The 17042-nt window shown below is 44.3% G+C and overlaps 1 protein-coding gene across 3 annotated transcripts in view; it reads left to right on the top strand.

The window, feature by feature from the left end:
• Nucleotides 1–4272: 4272 nt before the first annotated feature.
• The window catches only part of SIDT1 (SID1 transmembrane family member 1), a 41594-nt gene continuing 28824 nt past the window's right edge, over nt 4273–17042 (top strand). For 2 of the 3 annotated variants that reach the window (XM_088051832.1, XM_088051831.1), the window contains exon 1: nt 4273–4651. In XM_088051832.1, coding sequence (XP_087907958.1) covers nt 4463–4651 — 189 coding nt within the window. In that variant the 5' untranslated portion in view covers nt 4273–4462. Of the gene's footprint in view, nt 4652–16570; nt 16682–17042 lie in introns of those variants that run through there. The other variant, XM_088051833.1, reaches the window with a different exon arrangement.

The following is a 17042-nucleotide window of genomic DNA, read 5'->3' as shown; positions in this document are numbered from 1 at the left end:
TTCATCCAAAACTTTTTCTACTTCACCAAGATTTCCTGGTGCTTGGGGTCCCCATCAATGTACTTTTGGCTTTACCAGCATCACTGTAAAAAGATTTGTGTGAGGGTGCAGATGGTAATGGTTAATGTATTGGGGGAAGAAATTGTTTTGCATACATGGAGAAGATGGAAATCACGAGGGGAGAAAAGAGCATTAGAAAAATACTTTCAGCAATTACCTGTAAGAAAGTGCTGCAAATGTGGAGGTTGCACCTCGACTTCAGTTTCCATCTAGACACTCAACATAGGTACCACATGCACCTGAAGAGAACCATCAGAGCCTGTGGGAAGAGAAATCCATGCAAAGCAATTCACTATTCTGTGTTGGTCTGAAAATTTGGAAGCCAAAAGTATAAATCAAGGGCACATCTGGAATTCTCTCTTAACATAGCACTTTAAACTGTCTTGAAGAGCAAGGCCTACTAAAGAAAAAAGCAAAAATGGCATAATTGTGTCATTACATCATCTATTTTGAAACCTCTTAAACCTCTCTGCTTTTATTAATTACAATCAAATATAAATGTTAAATACCTAACACAAGCAAATAGGATAAAAGTCAGAGACAATTCTCATTCAAGCAGCATATTGTCAAACACTTTGCCCACTATAAGAAAAGTCGGAGCATGTTCTATCAGACATCTTTAAAGCCTGTCTACATTTCACTTCTCATTATTCTTCACACTGCATTTTCAGCAGAGTCTGAAAATGTGGCATTATCTCTGCAGAAGCCAGCTGAGCATCTATTAACTCGCAGAGGAGCTTACATAATACAGAGACTATATATGCAAACAGTAATTTTAAATTATCAGGTTTCCAAACAATTTGGTTTGTTATACATTTATACTTTCTCTCTTTCTAAGTTAGTATGATTTAGGGAATTCCTTTGTAATATCCTCTATCCTGGATGGTTTTGCAGCCATGGTTACCAGGGAAAATGTAGTTTCTTTACTGGTTTGGGGTTGGGATTTTTTGTTGTTATTTTGTTCCCAACAGCAATGAGATTTTCTGCTTTTGTGCTACAGAGAAAAAAAAAAAAGTCAACAAAAAAACTCAAAACCACACTCTTGTGAGCCTCTCATCCAGCACAGTTCCTCCTTCCCTTGAGATACTCAAAACCCTGGGCTTTATTTGTACTGGAAAAGTGGGTCCTTTTACAAAATATGTGCCTTCCCCACAGCCAGAGACAAAGGTCTAAGAGCATCATCCCCTTTTCTGGAGGTTTGGCACCCTGGGCTCATGGGCAGCCTAGAAACAGCACAGCTGAGGGCTGCCCCTCTTCCCTCCAGTGACTTTGGCATCAGGGCTTTGGGGAGGATTCAGCAAGGCCTCTCTTCCCCCTCACAAGGCAGCTGCATTTCAGGTGAGGCTCTTGTCCTCAGCTCTACTTGAGCTGGAGCTACAGCCGTGTGGCAGCCCTGTCTGTATCCCTTTCGCCTGGATCAGCTGGCCAGATTCCTGGCCAGACCTCAGATCTGCCTCACTGCTGGGGATTTGCCTGCTGCTGACAGGACTGTGTGTGTCCCTGACTGCCATCACCAGACCTGAGTCACTAATTTATGTTGATCTCAGGTCTATCCCATTGCTATTGACTTGTCCACCAATCTGGACTCAATGTTGATTCCATATCCAGGCTTGTCTTGCTCATGGGATGGGGCCCTGGCCGATGAGGTCCCTGCTCTGCCTCTCCCCTCTCTGTGTTGTGGCACTCGGATCCCTGTCCCTTAGGGAGCATCTGGCCCTTGCTGCCTCCTGATGCCAGAGTACTGTGGCATATATAAGAAAAGATCACTTCCACTGATTCAGATTCATGGTGTATCTGGATGAGAATACTGTCTCTTAGAGGGATCGGTTCTTTCTTCCAAAGTACATGCTGCCCTTCAAGAACAGGATCCAGGTGTAATGAAAAGGGAAAATGGGCTACTCATCTTCATCAAAGGGTCTGAGTGAAGTGTTATAAGTCAGCCAACCTCCATTTGTTATCTGGAAAAGTAATGAAACAGTGTGCAAGCAACTAAATAACAGTCAAGTGATGAGCAGCAGGCACTCTGCATTTGTCCAGAACAAATCATGTCAAACTAACCTAATTTATTTCTTTGCTGAGATAACTGACTTAGTAAGTGCTGAAAGGGATAGGTGAAACATGTTTTGATTCCATAAGGCTTTTTTCATGGTCTTGAACACCACTCTCATAAATGCAAATTGATCTCAGATGGTATTAACATGAGAGGAGTGTGTGATTTAAAAGTAATTCCCAAACTCGTGCAGTGGATATTTTCCTGTCAACAGGAAGGTATATCAAACAAAGGGATTTTATCTGTCTGCTAGGATTGTTTACTTTCATTAGCAGCTTGAGTATTGGAGCTGACCTTTGACTTCAAATTTCTGCAAATAGCACCAAGTCAAGCAGTACCATATTTTGAAGGCAAGGATTTGAACAAAGGTTTACCATTGCTAAATCACAGAAAGAGCCTCAAAATAGTGAGATGAAATTAAGATAAGAATAATGTATAACAATTAGAAAACTTGAATTCTCAAATTAAAAATGAGGCAAAATGTGTAGTGTTTGGTAAGATACCATAATTTACATCTAATCAGGTAAAGCACTTTAAGAAAAACATAACTCTGCATTGGAAAATTTGGACTATATGAAGAGCCTCTCTTTTGCCACGAAACCAACACAACTAGAGAGGGACAATGCACTGATATCCCAATCAGTGAAAATATCCATGACACCAAATGACACAAAATTTATTTGCAGCTGCCACAGCTACCTTGGTTTGCAGAACACCATCTTTGGTGCCATGAGTCACATTGCTCTGAGGAACCAGGCATGCCCCTTACCTGCTTTACCTCCTCCTGTTGCCTGAACTCTCCTCTCTGGGAGAAGATGAGTTTCATAGTGTCCTCCCTCCAGCACATGCTAGAGGGCTGCTGGCCCTGGCAGAGGGACCTGTGCATCTACAGAGAGCAGTGGGTGAGAAAGAAGCTGTAGGGTTCAGGAGCCTTGGACTCTACAGGGTGGAGAGGGGAAGCCACACGTCTCCCAGTGCTGCCAGTTTGAAGTCCCCTAGGACAGGTCATGCCATGTCCTGTTAAGAGGCAAGATAGAGTCATAAAGTCTCCTGGTCTGCAGAGCATGATATTCCCGGCCGAAAGGCAAAATCTTTGTGTTGAATTCTCCATCTTTCAGCAGATTGCAAGTGGTTTATTTTAGCCTTAATGATACTTCTTGGGACTCTGACATAAGGAAGAGTGAGTTGAACCCTGGTTCAAGACAAACAGAACTGACAATTGTTTAGTTTTTTCTCTTGGCAGAAATCACACACGGGCCCAGAGATCAAAATGGCAGCACAAGGCATGCTGGCTCGTTTTGCTGAGCTTTGCAACTTTTCTTCCAAAGACAAGTGACCCCCCACCAGGAAATCTTTCAGCCTTGAAAACAAAACCCACAACTTGTGGAAAGCTTCTGGGGTCAGAGTCACTACAGCTGGAGACTGCAGGCTGACTTTATAAAACTGTGGCTCCTGAAAGTTTATCCTCCGCCTGTAAAACCCTTCTGATCGCTTTGTCAGTAACACTCTATTTTCTTTGACTTAGAAGTGCATCCCTACGCCATGGGATCTGACGTGTTTCCTAGGTGCGTTTTCAACAGAAGACCGTAGGAGGGTTAACCCATGAGAGAGAGATCTCTTGCCTTTTCACAGCCCAACAGTATCGCTCTCATCTTGCTGAAAAGGTTAAGAACATCAGAGTTTGGTTTGTAGCCAGTCCCATGGATGACGCAAAGAAGACATGCACCAAAGCTATTTTCAGATTAATGAAATTACATTTGCTGCTGCCTTTCGCACCTTTAGGCTGCACTAAAGGACGACAGCATTTATCCCAAAGTTATGAGAAGCCAAAAATAAAGGTTAGGGAGCGCCCCATACAGGATTGCAGGTGCGAGCGGCAGCTCCAGCAAGCCGGCAGAATATGGAGCCAGGATGCCCCTAACGCGGTGGGCAGGAAGTGTTGAAGCCCTACAGGTGCTGATCCCCACGTGCCTGGCGATACCAGCGTGTCCTTGTGTCCCACGACACGGCTCCCCAACAGGAAAAGCTCCGTGCAATCGGCTGCTAAGCCAGGCTCAGAATTCGGGGCCGGTCACATAGAGGAGACCCTCCTCCCCTGGGCTGGCCAGCCCGCCGGCCAGCCTCCCTTCCCTTCCCCTCCCGTCCCCGCCCCGCCGGCCGGCGGAGGGTCCTTCCCTGGGGAAAGTTGCTCGGTGTCCCCCGGGCGAGGGGCGGGGGTGTGCGGCGCTGCCCCCGCCGCCTCTCGTCCGTGCTGCCGAGCTATTTATTTAAATCGCAGATAAAGCACCTCGCCTCCCGCCCTGCCGGGGACACACAGTCCGGGCGCCCCGCGGGGTCGGCAGGAAGGAGCCCATGGCCGGGAGGGCAGCCCCGGGCCCCGGGGCTCTGCTCTGCGCCCTGCTCTGGGCGGCAGTGGCGGCAGCGGGGGGCGGCCCCGGGGACAACCCCGCTCCCGGCGCCTTCGGCCGCGTCTACCGGGGCGCCGTGAACATCAGCGCGGAGCGGGTCTACGCCTTCGCCTACCGCAGCGAGCCCGGGCAGGTAGGAGACACCCTCGGAGCGCCAGGTTCCCCGCGGCGGGGCGAGCACCGTGTCCCCCTCACCCTCTCGGCTGCGGGGTGTGTGCCGGGGAGGTGCCGGCGCCGCCGCGGCTCCGCCGCTGTGCGGGAGCGGCCCCGGCTCCCCCTCTGTCCTGCCCGCATCCTCCCGCCGCCGCGGTGGTCGGGAGCCGCAGTGCACCTGCGGGCTCCTTTCCACCTTTCCCGGCGCGGACAGGGCTCCCCGGGGCTGAGGGCTGGGAGGGTGCCAGTGTCCCAGGAGCTGCGAGGTGGGCTGGTGGTCTGGTGCCCCCCGCTCCTAAAGCGGGGTTTGATATCCAGCAGTTCTAGCAGCAAGATGCATTTAAAGTCTAGACGGGAGTTGTGAGGATAATAGTGCTACGTTAAAAATAATTTTAAAAAACCGACAGCACAAAACCCACAAAAAAAGCCATACAAACAAACAAACAAACAAGTGTGTGTTTGTGTGTGCGCACTTAATAAGCCTTTTTAAATGCTGTATCCCCCAGTGTGTATTTCCTTAGGGTCAGGGTGCTCTCCCCCGGTAAGCTCGGGAGGTGAGGCAGGGCTCCTGCAGGTGTGTGTGAGGAGGCTGCAGGGCAGCGTGGCCAGGGGCCATCCATGGCTGTTTGATGGTGGAAAGAAACCTGTCATTTATGTATACCCAGTTATTGCAGGTATAGTGCCCCCTCCCCACTTTTTGTGTCGTGTTTATCTCAAGTAGCTAAGTGGTACATTGGAAACTCTGGCCCCATTGTTTGGATTGGGTGTTAATTGCCGAGTTAGATGATCTGATGTACCAAAAGATGGTGAACTGGGTAGATTAATCTTCCCTCCTGTCCTCAGTTGCACAGAATAATGAAAAATGTAAACCACGGCTTTTTCCCACACTGTATGCTATGTAATAAAATGCACCTGGTATTTATGGGCCAGCAGTTGAGTGTCTGGTCTATGATGCAACTGAGCCCGGCCTTACTTAACTGTTGGGTGTCACCAATGATCTCAAGAGGTCAGAAGCACACTTTGGGCTTGAGCCTCCTTTTGGAAGCTAGTCGAGGTGTAAGTTAGGTTTCTTCCAGTGTTACCAGTATTGGGTATTATGATGAGGGCCTTTTGGCAGTCCAGATGTTGTCTGTGGCTTGTTAGCAGAGACAGCACCAATGCTGACTTCAGTTAAAATGAATCTGCTTCCTTCAATTTAATATGCTCTTTGAAGCTGTGTATTTTTTGCTGGACACCTTCTGAAAATAAAGCTTTCTCTGCTGGAGAGCTACAGTGAAACCACAGCAGGAAGAGACAGGGAAGAAGCACATGGCTGCTCGGTGGTGTTTGTAGGTACCTAAATGCAACTTCTAGGCCACTTCTAGACACTGATCTGTTCCTGTGACCATGAACTACAGACCACTCAGTACAGACTACTGCCTGACTTAAGCAGGAGCTTTAATGGACTAACCTCCGTGGTCCTGTATGCTGGAACATGAAGTCTCTGCAGAGACAGAGGGTTAAGAGTGTATCTAAGAAGGGAAAATTCAGGTTTGAGATATTTTTTTCAATCTAGAGCTCACCAAGAGCTGCAATGAATATGCTTAGAGGGCCATGCAACCAGCTGCTCTGAGGAAAAATGTTTGGAAGACAAAAACTCTTTAAATAAAGATGGGCTTTCAAAGGAAGTTTTCTGATGAGGGATGCCTAGAACAGGTTCTGATGGTAGAGAAGGCTCCAGAGAGACTTTATTATGGCCTTTCAGTATAAAAAAGCTTATAATATGATCAAGAAAAGCTTTCTGCAGTGTAATGACAGGACACAGGGAAACAGTTTTGAACTGCAAGAGTGTAGATTTAGGTAGGACATAAGGAAGAATTCTTTTTTTTTTTTTATGATGAGGCACTGGAACAGGTTGTCCAGAGAAGTTGCGGATACACATCATTGGGAGTGTTCATGGTCAGGTTGGATGGGGCTTTGAGCAACCTGATCTAGTGAAGATAATCTCCCTGCCCATGGCAGGGTGTTTGGACTGGATGATCTCTGAAGATGATCTTCCAATTCTGTGATTCCTCACTGAGCTCCACAGGTGCCATTTCTGAGATGAACCAGTGGAAGCTGGCAAGAAGGTGGCTGATCTAGCTGGGGTGATTGTCTGTGGCTATGTGTATCCCCTTTCCCAGCCACAGCCCTGAACCCATGAGAGGCAAACATGACTGGATCTCCCCTTGCTGGCATGGTCAAAGGTTGAACTGTCTTGGTGTTCCTGTGTCTCCGTGTTGTTGAGAATTGCTCAAGATTTAAAAGCTTGGTAGTGGAAATCTTGGCTTTAATGCCCAAGTTCTTGTGGGCAGGGTTTTCTTATGTAAAAGTGGGAAGATGTTTAGGGACATGCTGTCTTCTTGCTGTTGGGTGTTGTGAAGGAATGCAAGTCCTGCAAAAACTCAGTGCATTAGTCGTTGCCTTTTGCTACAGTCTTAAACCTTGAACTCCTAGTGAGGGAATACGACCCAGTGTTTGCCAGTTGCCTGCCACTCGTGAGCTCTCTGCACTTCTGCTCTTTTTGGTCTCTTTGTGTCTCTGTGCTGATGGCAGTTTAGCCAGAAGCCTCTGATAACTCAAGGCAGATACCACATGGGCAATCAACCTTGGTTACAGAAAAGTTAATTGAATAAAAAGAGCATTCCCCATATGGAAGGGCTGCAGTGGATGAGTTTAATTGTTCTGAAACAAAGTCAGGTCTGGAGTGATCTGGCTCTGAAAACAGGAATTCATTTTCATGATACTTTAAATTCTGCTGTTTTCCCCTCTGCTGCTCTCTCTCACGAAGCCAGGCCTACAAAGCAAGAGAAAACTTGGGGACAAGGACAAAATATGAGGGCTGGTTTGTGATCCATCAACCCTCTGTAAATTTTCTGGTTACTGATGTGCTATGGCTGCACAGGCACATCTGAAAATGCAGCTGAATAGAGCAGTGCTTGAGTGATGGATGAGAGAAAGGAAGGAACAACACCTTTCCTCCTGTTTGGTGCTTTAGAGACTTGCTGCTTTCTGAAAAGCGTTGTGCTTGCCTGACCTCAGAGGATGCTCTTCATCCATGTCATCATCCTTACTCCTTGGGATGTGGGAATGCATGCAACAGGTGTGAAAAACAAAGTTTTTTTTTTAAAGTTCACTCTTTAAAATCTTAAAAAGTTTAATAAGGGATAAAAGGGATAAAAATACATTGCTGGGGTGCTTGTCTATCTGCCAAAAGCACACCCTTAGCTTAAAACAATGTTCTCTATATACTGTTATATTACAGGGGGTATATGCATATTCATAAGAATTTATACATATTCAAACATTTCTTTGAGTTTAGATGTTGTTTTGCTTGGTTTTAACTTTTGACTTGTCTTCATGCCATCTTGTAGATTAAAGCAATATATTTTATTTCGTCTCGTGGGTCTATCCTGTTGTTTTTATACTCCCTGATAATGAGGAGTCAGTAAATTAGGTTCTGGTTTTTGTCACTGTTATCTTACTAATATTCTATTTAGTCTATCATAGTCTACAAATGCAAGGAACTACTTGATTATCTTACACCATTCTCTGAGTTAGTTACATAAAAGTATTTTAACATCACATAGCCTCTATTTTAATACTGTGCTACAGCCTAAGATATATTTATGAAATTACTATTTTTCTATTTATATAAGCTATACTGTGCATACATAAACTCACAGATTATACTACACCAAAAAGCAGTCTAATGGAAAAATATATAAATTGTACCATATAAACATCTTTGTGATTAATAATAATATTCAGAAGCTAATACATAAATGAGAAAGCCAGTAATATATTGTCATTTATAACATACAGGAGGGAAAAAGTGAGTCCCATGACAGTATTCACAAGCAGGAATATACAAAGTGAAGAAACCACAACTCAGGGCTCTGCAGCAGAGCTGCTTTGAGACACGTGGCTTCCTTTCTGTTCAACTTATGGGTAAAATGAAAATGATGATACTTCTGTGTGGACCAAATCACCCAGCTGAAACTTCTGTGCGTAAATACATTGCCAGATCTCTCTGTCTGTGGAGAGGGAAAAACCTTCCTATGTGCTGTGCAGAAACACTTGTCTAGAGGCAGGAGAGCTGACAGTTTTTTAAGTACTAGGATTTAAGCCTTAATTGAGGTGGAGCTGTCAAAGTAAAGTTGTGCTAAGGAGAAGCACAGCCCCCTCTACTGCAAAGGTCTTCGACAGCTGGCCTGTGAACAATGGCACGTGACAAACTCCTTCCTCGTGGTGGAAACTCTTGATTTGTACTGGGGTAGTCTTACTGCTTTTTTAATTCCCTTTTTTTTCTTTCTAGCTGCTCTATGAAATTCTCCCCCCTGAACAGCTGCTTGTCTAATTTTTAATTCTGAGTGTAAAAAAACATACTAATAAACCCAGCTGGGTCACTTGTTGCTATGCCCTCATGCTCTAAAAGCAAAGGCAGATGTGCCTGTTAGAAGTCTGGTGAACAATTAGATGGGCAAACAGGGTTATTTTATTTTAGGATTATTTACACTGGAGACATCCAGGATGGGGGTAAAAAAAGAAAAAAAAGCACTCTCATTCCACATGTTCAACATATCCTTGCTTGAGAGGGAGAAAGGCAAGAGACCTTTGCTGATTTGCTGGAGCTGCATGTGCAGTGCGTTCCTGCTTAGAAGACTGACAAAGTGCTGTAGAATGTTTCTGCTGGATTTACCACTGACTGGAGAAGGCTTTATGTGACAAGTAAGAGAACCTGCTTAGTTCTATGTTTGCAGTAATACCAGGGTTTTCAAAAAGAATAGTGTGTGTGTGTGAGTACTGATGGAATTCAAAGTGAATGAGATTGTCCACCACTGTAAGATCTGGCAGTTGCTAATGGTTAATTTAATCTGTGAAAACACAAATTACATTAATATTGTGCAAATATTACATTAATATTTGGTATGTCCTGTACCAAATCGTAAGTGGTCCAGGAGAATATCATGAGGAAGAAGACAACAGAAAAAAAGGGGTTTTTTTCCTCATTGGAGCTCAGGTCACCTGAAAGTATTATTTGGGAAATACTTGGATTATATTTAGAAAACCAAGTATCTCTGAAGAGAACAAGTTTCCAACTTTCCCTTTGTAGGCAAAGCTCCTGCGATCCAGACACAGTTCTTGGACATTTATGCAGTACATATTGGTTGCAATGAGCTCCAAAGCTGAGCAGTGGGCTGCACCTATTTTAAGAGAAAGAGTGGGTGCTATTTCCCTCCTCCTCCCTTGCCAGGACTAGGAACAGAGCCCCAGTCTCAGTTCCCATATGGCCTGATTTACCATAAATTGTGATTGACAGTTGATTTAGCTGTGGCTTCTCTGCTGAGCAGTTGTGCAGTGTGAGGATGTGTAGCCCTGGAGTGAGTGCCTTGTCTGTGAAGTCTACCTGAGGAGTGATGGGTAAAAAAATTACTTTCAGTCAATGAGAGGCTGTGTACTACCAGGGAGTGTTGCTACCATCATTACCCTTCCTTTTTTTTTCAGAGTTCCAGGTAGGAAAACATTGACTGTCCTAAAGGAAGAGTGGTATCAACACTAGCAAGAAGATCAGAAATCTTCCAATTGCATGCCTTAAATTTTGTGACCAAGTGCCTTTTCCAGCCAAAGAGCATGATGCATTTGTGTTCCTCTAACCTCTAGTGAATGGGTCTTGTTTCCTAGGTGTGGATGGTAGTTGCACTTACTTTTCTTTAGGCAAGAAGCCAGAATGGGAATTCATTCACTCATATGTTCCTCTGGAATTGTGTGATGAGTCACTTGCTCAGACCAAAGCCATCTGTCCTAGCTGCAGGGAAACTCCTTGATCTACTACACAGTGCAACCTGGTTTAATAAGTGGCAGTGATCAAATCTGTGTTTGCTGTTCTCTGCTGTTTGACATGCTAGTGTAGGTCTCACTCCAGCAGCACCCATGTCTATTATAACAACTCTAAGAGTAATTTTTTCACCTCTTGCTTCTGAGCTGGCTTTGGGTTTCACATGTAGGACCCTTCAGGCTGGAATTAAACTACCTCGAAGTATTACCATGGTGTCCTGTACATATTCTCCATAGTGTTATTCTTGGCTCCAGCCCAGCTTTCAGTATGCAGCTACACCATGCATGCAACAAAACTTTAGTCTGCTGTTTGCAGAGCCCAAGCTATAGAGAGGACAACAGGTTAAGTTCTGTCCTTGATGCTGAGTGGAAGCCCACCGGTTTAGCTGCAAAGATGCAGGTAAAAATCAAAGAAATTGGGAAGATTACAAATGCTTGCATGAGAAGATCTCCTGATGTTAGTAGAGCTGCTGTCATTGCAGGATCTCCAGGGTCTGAACACTATTGCTCTTTGGTTTCTGGCTCTATCCTGTTCACCACAGGACACTGGAAGAGCCTCAGCACACCATTTCTGGAACCTAATAGTAAATGCCTTATATGACAGGAGCGTAGGCACAATGTCAAATCCCCCCCCAAAAAATCAAAGCAAATTATAGCATATGGTGTCTGAAGCCAAGCGGGGTTCAACAGAATCCCTTCGGAGTAACTTGTGTATATAAATTATATTTCTTAAAGAAAACAGCCAACCCTAGGAGGTGACAGCATAGGCAGTACAGAGCACACAGCACTTGGAATGTGCTTGCTGCTTCTCAGTGGGTTCTCTTGAACACTCCTTACCCTGCCTAGGGTCACACAAAAAGCTTTTGCTTACAACAAAAAAACAAAAAGTTAGCTATGAGAGAAATTGCATGGGAATCTACTAAAAGCTCAAACTTGACTGTTATTTTTTGCATCAGAAAATACGGTCTTGAAAACTGACAAAAGTGGGGTATCTTAGGTGAAAGAATGGTATGGGATGTGGCTTTGCTCTCGGCTTGGGACAGAAGCAACTGAGAGCCCCTCAAACTTAAATTATTCTTTTACCTTTCTCAGATTTTGCACTTTGTGGGTTTCCCTACCCAAGAGGCAAAAAAGAGAGTACATCTTGACAGAGGCTATCAGTTTGCAGGCTTTAGGGGAAAAAAAACCTGAAAGCTGCTCTGGTTTCTTGCAGGGTGGCCCACAGACCTTCAGATGGTGACTGCAGTGCTGGCAGGAATTTTATTTTTATTTCTAATGTGTAAGCTAATGCTGTCAAGCTCGATAACTTGTCCTTGAGCTAAAGCATCTCTTTTGAATTTGAATGTTGTTTTAAATCTTAGTAATTGTCTTCTTGTTGGGCTGTCACATTTAAAATCAAAGCTGATCAGGTTTTTTGTTCCTTTCCCATCCCCAAGATGTTTAGATTAAAAAAGAAAACAAATTCTGAGTAAGAGGAACTTCATCAAAATGCCTCTCCTCAGTTTGAACTCTTTCCAAGAACAGTACAGCAATTTATTATACATTTGCATTGTAAGTAGAGGCTGAAATGTCCTCGAATAACTTAAGCAGAAGTTGTTGGTAGGGAGGTAAGCTTTTTCTGTATGGACCTCATCTGCTGTTTCAGGGGATATGTAAGGAATCGAAGTGCAGACTGTAAAAGGTATATGGCAAGGGTGTGCCATCTGCTCAGTTTGAAAATATAGTTTAGTACATTTGCATAAGCAAACATAATTTCATGCTGTGTATGCTTGGAGAACCACAGAGGATTTCAGAAACAGCCTTCCTTACTTTTTTACACTGATGGTTTTCTTTAAGCATAGAAATAGCTGCTTCAGTGTAGTTTAAAATAAATGGAAAATGGTTTTTAAAAAGAGACATCATGCATTACAAGACATAATTCAATCCACATCCAAAGTGTTACTGAAGTGAAGAACTCAGGAGCCAAGAACCAGGTATCTACCTTCTGACAGCAATCCCTGGAGTTACTGCCAGAAGCTTGGAGTTACAAAGTTAGTTTGGAAATGTTATAAACCTTTCTGTTTCAGGGGCTGGCCTGACCCAGAGTTCCAGCTGCTGTGGTTTAGGAAGATGCAATTATTGCAGAGTAGATTTTTCCTTAACTGACTGTTCAAAATAGGATTTTTTATTTTTAATGTCTTCCTGAAGTCTGAGGGTGTTCAGAAACAGGTTCCTACTCCATCCAGCATGGCAACTCCCAGTTTCTCCTTCTGGCTGTCCTGGAGACTCCCTAGTGACATTGGTTACAGGACAAAATTTCAGAAATGGAAAAAGATAAACATTATCATGTTTTATATTTGTCTGCCTTCCATTAATTCTTCACAGATACTGTTGCAAACAAGTGAACTCATGGGAAAGTCAATGTCAGACTGTAAGTCCACACAGTACATTTGCACAGAGTGAAACATTTAAATGAAAAATACTAATCCTGCAGCAATTATGTTAATGTGTCCAAGGCTGAGCTTGACATACCCAGTCTGTCTCCTCATTTATGCTGCTTCGGGTATTTAATACTCCTGGCAGAAATGCTGGAATAAAACTGTGGGCCAAGGTTATTTGACAGATTGCTTTTGGCAATTAAGCCTTATTGACATTGGAGCGCAGAGACAGAGAAAAGCTGAAAGGAATGATCTTCTGAGCTCCATTTGTTTTGTTGTCAGCCAGGAGTAGTGCTCACATCTCATGAGACAGCAGAAAAGAGGTTCTCTAAAACCTGTCACTGTCTCAAATATTTTCTTTCTGGGTCTCAGCTTCCCCTATTGCCTTGTCAGTGGGAAGATCAGCAGAGTTCAGTGCTCATGAGGTATTCATTTACTGATACGATTGCTTTAGTCTATCTGGCTCAATCCTACTTCACTTAATTTTAGGGTTTATATAAAAATGAAGCACCTCTTTCTCATGCAACAGCCAGCAGCAGCAGTTCAGTGGCTTTTGTACACGTGTCCTGTGCTGAGACCTTTCATTGTGAGCAGCAGGCTGTGTGTTTGCCTGCCGGATGTGTTCCCTGCCCACGGGCTTGGCCTGCTGCCTTGGCAGGCCCACGACCAAGCGCTGTCGCAACACGGATTGATAATCCCAACAGGCTCGCAAGGAGCGGCTGGCGTGTGGGTGCGGCGGAGAGCGTGGTGGAGCCCTGGTGTGACTCAAAGGCTTTGCTTTAGCAAGAGTTTTTGGAAAGGAATCCACGGTAAAGCCCTTGGAAACCTTCGCTTACAGCACAAACTGTTGTTGCAACCTCCTGCCTTGCCCTTAAATTCACATCCCCACAGTCTTAAAATTATGTGTAATCTCTGTGGGAAATGCAGATTTAATAATCAGTCTGAGGATTCTTTCATGTCAACAAGAGCCTGGTTTATTTTGCTTAATGTTTGCAGCCATGTTGGTTCTGTTCAGCTGTGCGAATTTGGGGCCAGCTCCTTCTGCCTGTTCCCATCTAGAGAATGGAATTCAGCTGTACTTTTTTCCTTTCTTTTCTTCCCTCTCCCTATCTCCATGGTGGTGGTGGAACTGAAGTACAAATATTTGTCTTTCCTGGTCTAACACATTTTTATACAGAGTTGAGAGCTCTCTTTATTCAGCTGTCTTCCACCTTGAAACACAGGAGAAACTTCAAGGTCAGTCATCTAAGAAACAAAACTATCAGGAGCGTGGCTGGTGAATAGCCCTGCACACAGCAGAGCCTTGGCTCTGGGAAGGAATGTGAGGAGCAGAAGTCTCTGAAGCAGTCCTGACCCTGCCTCAGCCCTGCAGCACAAAAGGCAACAGTATGGTTATTGCTGACAAATATTTGTGTAGGGCCAGCCTTGTCAAAGGGAGCATTTGGTACACAAGTTTGTTTCCCAGGATGAGGGTTTCAGCTTGGAGGGTGCAGATGAAATCTAGCACTATATTATAATACCAGTATAGCCAGCCTCCTACTGTGAGTGTGCAAGGAAGGGGAAGGTGCAACTGGTTTTCTGTGGGACTGGCAATGATCTGCTCCAAAATGAAGTCCCTCAGCAGTGCTGGCAATGTAGGAGAGACAGCAGCCTGGTTGACCTTGTTACTGCCCAGGCAAAACTTCCTCCTCATGTCACCAGTGCAAAGTGAGTGGGGATGGATGCAGAGGAGTCTCATAGTCTTTGTGATGATTATAATTTTAAATTAAAACACTGCTTTTTCACTGGAGTCTCTACATAAAGTTTTGTGTTGGAAGGGAGAGGTATGTGTGATGGGTGCAGTGGTTCTGTAGCAGGGAAAGGTTCTTGCATTAGAACTGCTTGTTTTTAAAATGAAATAGTCTTTGGAAAGGTGTGGAGGGGGAAGCATGTTTGAAGTAAATAAATCACCTTTTTTTTCCTCACCTCCTGCTTTTTTTCACTCTTCTAAAAATATTTTGCTGAAGGCAAATGCCAAATGCTGATTTTCAAAGGGAAAGATGGGATTGCTAGCATTGGCTCAAAAGTGAATTAGTTAAATCTGTAACATGAAAATGTATATGTTGTCTACATCAAGGCAAGAGAATCTAGAAGCAGAGTATGGATTAAAAATTTATGATAGGTCAAATAAAAGAAGGCCTAAAAAAGTATAAGCATCCATTCATAAATGTTACATTTTTATCCCTGTCCCTTGTGATGCTCCTGCTACTCAGTTCATCCTGCCAGGGAAAATGTCTTCAAGACATTATTAGGGTTCCTTCTAACCTATAGCACTAAATTGGAGAGTGAGTGACAACAGATGAAGAGGAGCCCTGGTTGCAGTTAAATGGTAATTCTTTCTGCACTTTCCTAAACTTCCTCATAATTGCACCTACATTTTGCTGGACTTATGCCCAAGCTTATTTCCAAGTCTTCAACCGTTAATTAGGAACTTCTTGTGCAGGTTTGGCCAGCAGGCAAATCCCACCTGTTTCATTACAGTGTTTGGCAGAAATAGCTGTTGTATAAGAAAGACACCCATCAACCAAATCTGGTGGGAGCTGCTGCTGTATCCCTGAGATCCTGAGGAAAGAGCAGAGCTGCACCCTGGGACTGGGATCTGGTCCCTCCACTGGAAGTGCAGGATCTGCCCACAGGAGCCTCTGTGTTGCTGTGGTGATGGCAGCAGGGTAAATAACTAGATGGACTGGTACCTCAATTGCCATCTGTCCAGCTTCTTAATCACCCTGTTTGTTTCCTGGACTTTATAGTCAAGATGTTGATGGGGCAGTGTGATGCTCCTGATTGACCTGGGTATGTGCAAATGTAGGAGGAGCAGAGGTATTCATTGCAAGTGAATTGTTGGTATATTGAGGTGAATTTGAAGTACACTGTGATCTTCTTAATGAGCTGCTCTGTAGCTGTTGCTTCTGACTTTCTGATGCTCCTCTCTGTTTGAGGCACCCTGTTTGAATATGGCCTGGGAAGCAGCTCTGCCTGTGTAGAGTGCAGAGAGAAAGGTGGGAGGGGGAGAAAGAAGTGTAGTGGGATCCCATCTGTGAGCCCATACTTAGCCATAGGTGACCCTGCCTTAAAGCAGCTGGATATTGCCCTAGATATTATCAGAACAAAAAGAGCTCAAGGCACCTGAAAATGGACTTTTGGGGGAGCAGGGCAAAGGAGCTATAACCAGCTGTTACAGAGAGCAAATATGGAGTGCTGAGCACAGTAAGGATGTAGAGATGTCATTATAGTAGTAATATGGCATATACAGTTTTCATGTGGGTAAGTGCTTAGATTTAAAAGAATTTTGAGTCTTGACACTCTTACCTCCCTCTCCTGATATTCCTATTTCCTACACGTATTATAAGATAATGGAATCAGCAGCAAAGCTGAATAAATGTTGTAGGTGGTGTATAATCAGCTTAGTTTTGTGGAGAGAGGAGAACCAAATGAGGAGTCTGGCTGCTGGATCACAGCAGAGGGAAGGGACTTTCTCCCTCTTCTCAGGCTTTTCTCTATCAGAGCGTTAATCACCAATGTTTTTGTTTCCCTTCCCTTGCCCTTCTCTAGGATAGATGGGAAACTTTATTTTCTTACTGAGGATGGTCAGTAATCATAACAGGTCTCCAAGAGAGGTTGTGGAGTCTCCATCCATGAACAGCTGGCTCTAGGTGATCCTGCTTGTGTCCAGTTCTGGACTGCCCAGTACAAGGAAGGTATGGACTTACTGGAGTGAGTCCAGTGCAGAGCCACAAAGCCAATGAAGGCACTGGAATACTTCTCCTATAAGGAGAGGCTGGGAGGGCTGGGAATGAATTGTAGTAATTTAATGTACACAAATTCATGTACAATTAAGAAAAACTGACTATCTGCTGTATATACATAACTCACGTCCTGGGTTATGGTCTGTATTTATGAAGTCAACGGAGAAGAGAATTTCTCGATCTCCGGCTTGTATTTATGGATAGTTGAGGATGCATAAGCCAGTAGTGCTATTTGCTTTGAGTTTGATGTGAGCTCCCCATTGCATTGAACTGATGTGCTGAGCCCTGGAGGGTTCACAGAGCCATGTCCAGC

The sequence above is a fragment of the Pseudopodoces humilis genome, chromosome 2, assembly GCF_049639895.1.
Source record: "Pseudopodoces humilis isolate 2021_Gansu_Grassland_sample_001 chromosome 2, ASM4963989v1, whole genome shotgun sequence".
NCBI classification, from domain to species: domain Eukaryota; kingdom Metazoa; phylum Chordata; class Aves; order Passeriformes; family Paridae; genus Pseudopodoces; species Pseudopodoces humilis.
This window is presented reverse-complemented; position numbering and strand designations above follow the sequence as displayed.